The sequence below is a fragment of the Diceros bicornis genome, chromosome 37 (genome assembly GCF_020826845.1).
Source record: "Diceros bicornis minor isolate mBicDic1 chromosome 37, mDicBic1.mat.cur, whole genome shotgun sequence".
Lineage (NCBI taxonomy): Eukaryota > Metazoa > Chordata > Mammalia > Perissodactyla > Rhinocerotidae > Diceros > Diceros bicornis.
This window is the reverse complement of record NC_080776.1, coordinates 8637355-8645367: the sequence shown is the minus strand read 5'-3', so window position 1 is coordinate 8645367 and position 8013 is coordinate 8637355. Positions and strand designations below refer to the sequence as shown.

The 8013-nt window shown below is 46.6% G+C and overlaps 1 protein-coding gene across 1 annotated transcript; it reads left to right on the top strand.

Moving 5' to 3' along the window:
* The first annotated feature begins 738 nt into the window (after nt 1-738).
* On the top strand, nt 739-4226 carry LOC131399015 (C-X-C chemokine receptor type 2-like). The gene is made up of 2 exons (XM_058532970.1): nt 739-833; nt 2207-4226. The coding sequence occupies exon 2, from the start codon at nt 2215-2217 to the stop codon at nt 3292-3294; it is 1080 nt and encodes a 359-aa protein (XP_058388953.1). The 5' UTR covers nt 739-833; nt 2207-2214; the 3' UTR covers nt 3295-4226.
* Nucleotides 4227-8013: the final 3787 nt, after the last annotated feature.

The following is an 8013-nucleotide window of genomic DNA, read 5'->3' as shown; positions in this document are numbered from 1 at the left end:
GCTGGGGCAGGTGTGCAGAGAAGCCATCCTGCATTACTGATAGAGAAGCAGAGTGATATTAACCTGGTTCCTCCATCCACCAATGGCCCAGCTCTCATGGTCTCCCTGGTGCCCAGCCAGGCTCCAGGAGTGGCCCATGCCCCCAGCCTCAGGGCCATTCTAATCAATCAACCATTGGCAGGGTTTGTGCGAAGAAGCGTCTGGCGATGGAGTGGGGTGAGTTCTCCCTCCAAATCTCCACCAACGTCTCCACCGGCCCCCAGGCCACCCCGAGGAAGCCTACGATGCGAGTAAAGTTGTGTGCTTGCTGCCCAAACCCAGCTTAAGGGCAGTCTTCCACTTCCTTCCCGCCAGATTGCCCCCAAGTGCCCCCTAAGCGGAGGCTCCTACAAGGCCCTCCAATGGTGGCCTCCTTCTGAAGTCTCTACTGGAAAACATCAAGTCCTTTCCCCTTGATTAATGTCAGGCAAGTTGGAAGATTTCAAAGGTGATCTAGGGAATTTAAGGGACAAACAAGTGGAAATACATGCAGGGACAGGAAGAGAATAAAAATGGTCATTCATAGAGTGGAGAATTCAGATATTGGACCCTTCACCCCATCTTCATGCCGAGTACCCCTGCTTGGACATATGGACCCTGGGAGTCTCTGATGTCCTGTGGTCCCTTGACTTAATCTCTTCTTCAGATGTAGACGTGGGCAGGGCTGGAAGAGGATGTGTGCTGTAACGTGGCTTCCTTATTTCCCTTTATACATCAAGTTCTCTCTAGCCACTGTCACTCTGGTCTCTGAGCTCCGGGCTCGTACGGTTGGACCCGCCAGGCCGGTGCCTCAGGTAGGAAGCCACCTCTGTTTGCTGACTTTCTTTGGGGCAGGGAGACCAGACTTGACTGTCTTTTAGGAAATGCATCCATTTCTCTGGGATCTGAGGATTTCTGTGCGGGTGGCTTCCTGCCTCCTATTTTGTGACCATGTATTCAATTCTGACCTCATTCCTGGCTGTAGTTGGTGACAGGAGCCTTCTCACCTCCTCCTGTCATGCTTGCCCCTCTTTTCAGGGAGGACGCCCGCATCTCCCCAATCTGATGTTTATCGCTTTGCCCTAAGACTTTGTCTTCTGTGAAAATGCAAATACTGGCAAGGAGACCGCATAGTAAAATGTGTGGCTCTGAATGGACTTCTAGAAGCTCAGGCTTGGAAGCAACTCAGGGGTTATCTACTCCGCCTTTCTCCGTTTGCAGATGAGAAAACTGAACTCTGTGGAGGGAGAAGGTCCGACTCAAGGTTCCCAGCTTATTAATGACAGAATCAGGACAGAATGAGGACTGGACACCAGTGGTCCTTATTTCCAGTCTTGGTAACTTTCCAGACTTTTCCAGACTGTTCTCTGGAGAGCCCTGGGCTTTTGGGGGAACCTCCTAGTGGCTGTCTGGGTAGAGAGAGCCACACACTCTCCTTCCCCAGCAGAGAACCTCTCATCTGTTTTACATATTGGGCTTCTGGTAAGATTTTGCTTCAACAAAGCGTTTCACAATGAAAAAAATATTTGAAAACTGCTGAACGATTCTGTGGATGTTTAGGAGGAGATTTCAGGGACCAAGATGGGGACTTCTCTCAACTGCTTAAACTTCCTTTAGACAGAGGACCAAAACATTTATTGCTCCTTTAGAGAGAAGGCTTCAAATACATTTTCATGAAATTTGTTGCTATCATTTCCTTCCCTCAGCAGATTTTAAGAAGGTTAAACAGGAATTGGGAAGAACAGAGGAGAGGAAATAACATAGAAAGGGGCATCAGGGAACAGGTTTGTTTCCTTCCATTTTGCTTAATGCTGACCCTTCCCTGAATGTGTAAGACCAACCTGGTCCTCCCGTCTGAAGGCACAGACTTGCTTGAGGATGGAGAAGGCTAAAAAGAGTACAGAGGAAGAATTGTAGATAGAGCTGAGGCTGTTGTAGGAAGGCCAACGACAAAGTTTTTTCCCCTGTAGTCCATCTTGTCCTATACTCAGGCCCAGCCTTGGAGTTATGGAAGGTTGATGACACGGGGAAGCCGACCGCTAAAGAAGGAAGATAAATGGTGGGATCTCTGGCTGTCAAACCAACAGAGAAGCAAAAGATACCCCAGCCATGTTCTCATATCTTTGATGAGCATGATTTGAATCTCAGTTACTAAATCACATTTCTTTCTTTCTAATCTTTCAACTAGATCAAACCATGGCTATCATTGTGGAAAATCTATGGAATGATAGTGATTTTTGGGAAGACTATTGGGATGAGTGGGGAAATTTCACTGGCACACCAGCCATAGACGGATCTAATAGTCCCTGTAGGATAGACACTGAGACACGCAACAAGTACGCCGTGGTCGTCATCTACGCGCTGGTCTTCCTGCTGAGCCTGCTGGGTAACTCGCTGGTGATGCTGGTGGTCTTATACAGCCGGGTCAGCCGCTCTGTCACCGATGTCTACCTGCTGAACCTGGCCATAGCCGATCTGCTCTTTGCCCTGACCTTGCCCATCTGGGCCGCCTCCGAGGCAAAGGGCTGGATCTTTGGCACAACCCTGTGCAAGGTGGTCTCGCTCCTGAAGGAAGTCAACTTCTACAGCGGTATTCTACTGCTGGCCTGCATCAGCGTGGACCGCTACCTGGCCATCGTCCACGCCACACGCATGCTGACCCAGAAGCGGAACTGGGTCAAGTTCATATGCTTAGGCATCTGGACCCTGTCCTTCATTCTGTCTTTGCCCATCTTCTTCCTCCGCAAGGCCGTCAACCCACCCTATTCCAGCCCAGTCTGCTACGAGGACTTGGGTGCCAACACAACCAAATGGCGGATGGTGATGCGGGTCCTGCCCCAGACCTTCGGCTTCCTCCTGCCGCTGCTGGTCATGCTGTTCTGCTATGGACTCACCCTGCGCACGCTGTTTCAGGCCCAAATGAGGCAGAAGCACCGGGCCATGCGGGTCATCTTTGCTGTCGTGCTCGTCTTCCTGCTCTGCTGGCTGCCCTACAATCTGGTCCTGGTCTCAGACACCCTCATGAGGCTCCGGGTAATCGAGGAGACCTGTGAGCGTCGCAACGACATTGGCCGGGCCCTGGATGCCACCGAGATTCTGGGCTTCCTCCACAGCTGCCTCAACCCCCTTATCTATGTCTTCATCGGCCAGAAGTTTCGCCACGGACTCCTCAAGATCTTGGCCATCCACGGCCTTATCCGCAAGGAGTTCTTGCCCAAGGATAGCAGGCCTTCCTTTGTTGGTTCCTCTTCGGGGAACACTTCCACCACCCTCTGAGACCCCCACCCCTGTTGCAGCCCCTCAGGGCTCCTCCCTTCCCTTCAGCATCCCATCCCAAGCCTCACGTCCACTGGCTGTCCTCGGTCTCTGGGTCAAGGCGGCCACCGTTGTGGTTACAGCAAGTTGCTGAGGCTGCGTCCTTACCAGGCCCCCACCGTGTGGTTTAGAAAGCCTGCCCTGGGGCCCCACCCCTTAGCAAAATTACCATGGCAACTGCCAGAGCTCTGTCCATCCGACCACTGAGCCCACAGCACTCTGTCTTCTGAGACGTTTAAAAGACATTCTTGTAAGTGACTACAAAACCTTCCGGGCATTGGGAGCCATTAGTGGCAGCACCATTGGTGCCTCCGCATCTCTCCCTTTCCCGGCCTGCTGGGCAAGTCCGCCTCCCTTGAGAGAGGCTGAGAATGACAGATACTCACTTTCTAAGACTCCCTTATGCTAGGAGTGGCCATGTCCTCCAGTTCTGACTAGTAAGACTTAAGGGCAACAGTGGGCTGGTAAACCATTCTTCTGGGGAAAAAAGTGCTGATCTGTAGCGTTCTCCCAGTTCCCTGTACATATTCTGCCACAGTGGCAATTTCAAGGGTGGTGGTGTTTAGCAACTAGCTCATAAAGTTCTAGAGAATGTAATAATCTGCTTTCACAAGCAGACACAAACTGGCTTCAGCACACCATTGCTTAGGAGGAAGTCTTCTGGGGCTAGGGGACTCCTGAGAAATATTCCTCTTTAAAAAGAGACACAAACACACACATTCTTGGTTCTTGCCTTTGAACATGATTATAGGATATGAAGTGTGGAGCTGAGGCAGCCACTTGGTGGCAATGAGGCAAAAAGCCCAACACACTTAGGCTGATGGAGCCAAAGGATGAAAAGAACCTGAGAATAAAGAGCCCAGAAATAAACCTGAGCATAAATGGTCAAATGATTTTTAACAAGCGTGTGAAGATTATTCAATGGGGAAAAGATAATCTTTCAACAAATGGTGCTGGGAAAAGTAGATATCTACACGCAAAAGAATGAAATTGGTTCCTCACCTTACACCATATACAAAAATTAACTCAAAATGGATCAAAGACCTAAACATAAGAGCTAAACCTATAAAACTCTTAAAAGAAAAGCTTCACTTGGTTTGAGGATGGGAATGGAGTGAGGTTCGGAGATGGGATTTAGATCAAGGTTGGGTTGGCATCAGGGATTGAGATTGGAGCCAGAGATGAGGTGGAGGGGAGCGAGGGATGGTGTGGCAGCTTGGGACATGGAGGATAGTCAGAGAAGGATGAATGTTAAGAGCAGGGAGAGACCCAGAAATAGGGAGAGTCTGGGACTGGGGGAGTGAGATTCAGGGGGTACAAGATGGGGTTGGGACCAGGTATGGAGTGAGGCTTAGGAATGGGATGAATGGGAGTGTGTAGCGAGCCTCAGGGAGGGGGGTCCGTAACAGAGTGCATGTCGGGGGGGTGGTTAAAACTACAAGAGTAGCCACTACCCCTTAGTCCAGTTAGTAGCTAGAGCAGAAAGACATCTCTGGGAGCGTCGCCATCCTCTCTGGAGCATTGTCTAAGATGCTCCTCGAGGGGCCAGGATGGAGGTGGCTCGGCCTGTCTAGCTTGAGACTCTCTAAGCAGGTCGTTGAGGAAGAAGTTAGGGACTCAAGCCCTAAGAGATAGATCTGATTCAAGAGAGAAGACAGAAGAATGCAGAAAGAATCCAGGGAGGAAGGCTGGGAACTGGGCCTGGGAGCCTCTCTTTCCTCTCCCTCCCTCTCCAATCCCCTCTTCACCCCTCCAACTGTGTACTCAATGCCCATCTGCCTTCATCAAACGCTGTCCAAAGACAACTCCTTCAGGGGCTTCCAGAGGTTAATAAGGGTCCATACTGGGTCTGGAGAAATACAAATGACTAATATACATCGGAAAAGATGCTTGGCCTCACTAATTACTGGGAAGTGGGACTCAGATAGCAATAAAATAACCTGCAAGTGTTATAACGGGGGAGGAATGTGGTCAGAACTATCTTCCAGCAAGTGCAACATTGTTTGATTAGAATTTTTAATGTAGCGCCTCATTCTCTGGGTAGCTCAAGACAGAAATGATTTGAATTTCAGATCTGTAAAAGCGCCAGGATGTTGGTACTGAAATAATACGGTGTATTAAAATATTGAAAACTGGTGTTTCCATCACTAGATGGAGTCAGGATTGGGTATCTGGGCAAATTCAGGGAGATGATTCACCTCGGGGAGGAGCCCTATGTCCAGGATGGGGCTGGGACCAGGGACTGGGTGCATCTTAGGAGAGGAGACAGGGGTGAGAGAGGGGAGAGAGTCAGGGACGGGACTGGTGTTAGGGATGGGGTGACCATCAAGGATCGGGAGGGGGACAGGGGTTGGGATGTGAATGTATGTTCTGCACAATGCTTGCTGGTTTTAAAAATTGACAATTTGTTTTGTAGGCTTGGTTAAAATATTCCAACCCCCAAAAAATCATGCTGAGATATACTATTTTCTCACATACTAATTCCCCTTCTGACCAACCACAGCCCCCTCACCATCCCTTGCCCCCCATCCAGTGGCCCACTCTTACTAGTTCCAGCAAAAATATTAATTGATAATCTGGATTTTATTTGATAGGGGCTTAAGATTGCCTCTTTCCCAGCAACTTGCGTTTTAATTAGGGTCTTTCAGAGGCTGAGAAGTCTCATAGATGCAGGTGAAATAAAAGGACCATCTCCTCTTTGGTCTAAGGGTCTTCCCTGAGATGACCACTAACCAAGAAATCGTGGTGGAGTACAGCATTTTGCTGTTTCCACGCAGTGGCTGGAGGGGTCAAACATCTCTGGGTTGGACCCAGAAAGCCACCAGTGGCTATCAGCTGAGCTGTTACCTCCATCCTGGTATTCTGTTTTTACCCATCCCGGTATTCTGTTTTTATCCACCCTGGTATTCTGTTTTTAAACTCAAGATCCTTCTTCCAACCTTGAGGGTTGAAATGAATTAAAGAATTAAAAAAATAAACAGACTATGTTAACTCGGACTTTCTAAAATTCGTTTTTATTTTTTATCAAGAGGTTTCACACACATTGTTTCAAAACGTGAAATAAGCTTTATACATCTTACAACGAAAACCAGCAGCAGCCCTCCCACCCGACTCCCCGCAGGCAAAGGCAACAACTTTCAACTCTCATAGCTGTTTCATGGAAGAGCGGTCTATATATTTCTCAATATCATGCTTATTCTGCTGGCTCTTGTTTTTTTTTTTCTTCCAGTTTTAGACATCATCCATTGACTTTCTATCTTGGCTTCTGAGGATCTGACACTTTCTCAAACTCTCTCCTGCTTTTACCCCTCTCCAAGCAAACACAAATACTGCCTCCTTCATTCTCCTAGGACATAGATACCACACTTTTTGGTTAAATCAACATTTGACATTTTCGTAATAATGACTAGGTAAAAAATTATTCACAGTCGGATACAATGTATACATTTCCTTTCTTCGCACAAGGTTTGTTTTCCCTGGAGTTAACGATATGATTTTCCATGTACTTTTCCTTACATCGGTCCCAAATATCCCCCTTAATGCATTCACGTTCATCAGATAAGCTATTGATTTTTTTTCTTTCTTGGAGACCTCGCTCCTGGAGCCTTTCACGGTCCTGTTCCAATCTAGACAGGTTACTCTCCAGGCCTGCTCCTTTTATCTAAATTGCTTTGATTACATTTCCAGATAAATTTTAGAATCTGCTTGTCAATTTCTACAAAATATCCTGCTGGGTTTTGATTTGGATTATGTTGAATTTGTAGATCAGTTTGGAAAAAATTGACATTTTAACAACACAGAGTCTTCCAGTCCATGAGCCTTGTATCTTTCTCCAATTATTTAGGTCTTTTCTAATTTATCTCGGCAATGTTTCATAGTTTTCAGTACATAAATCTTGTCCATATTTTAATTTATATCCTAAGTAATTTATGGTTATTTGGATGCTATTATAAACAGTACTTAAAATTTTTTTATTTTCCAGTTTTTTTCTTACTAGTACGTAGAAATAAAGTTGAGTTACCTATATTGACCCTGTATTCTGGGACCTTGGTAAATTCACTTATTAGCTCTAGCAGTTTTATTTTTAAAGATTCTTTTGGATTTTATATGTACACATCATGTCATCTGAGAATAAAGACAGTTTTCTCTCTTCCTTTTATTTATTTTTCTTGCCTTATCTCACTGGCTAGGCCCTCTAGTATAATGCTGAATAGAAGCTATGAGACTGGACATTCTTTCCCTGTTCCCAGTCTTAAGGGTAAAGCATTTAATATTTCTCTATTAAATATGATGTTAGCTAAAGATTTTCCAGAGAGGCCCTTTATCAGGTTGAGGAAGTTCCTTTCATGAATGGGTATTAAGTCTTCCTCTTTCCTTGAGGGCCTGGGCTCTGGAGCCAGGCTACTGCTGTATACAGGCTTTGTGACTCAGGGCAGACTACCAAACCTACCTCCACTGCCTTGTAAGATGTGGACAATACTAATGCTCAGCTCATTCCTATGAGGATTAAATTAGATGAAGACACACACACGCACGACGTTTAGAAGAAAGCCTAGCATACAATAGGTACTACATAAATGTTAGCTATCACCATTCTTTTGGTTTACTCCCTTATTTTGCTGGATTACTGGATTTTGTTGAGAAAGAGTATGTAGGAGATAACTTTTTGGAGACCTTGAA

What these genes read in the sequence shown, in the direction of transcription:
- LOC131399015 (XM_058532970.1), top strand. Translation starts at nt 2,215, where the DNA reads ATGGCTATCATTGTGGAAAATCTATGGAATGATAGTGATTTTTGGGAA.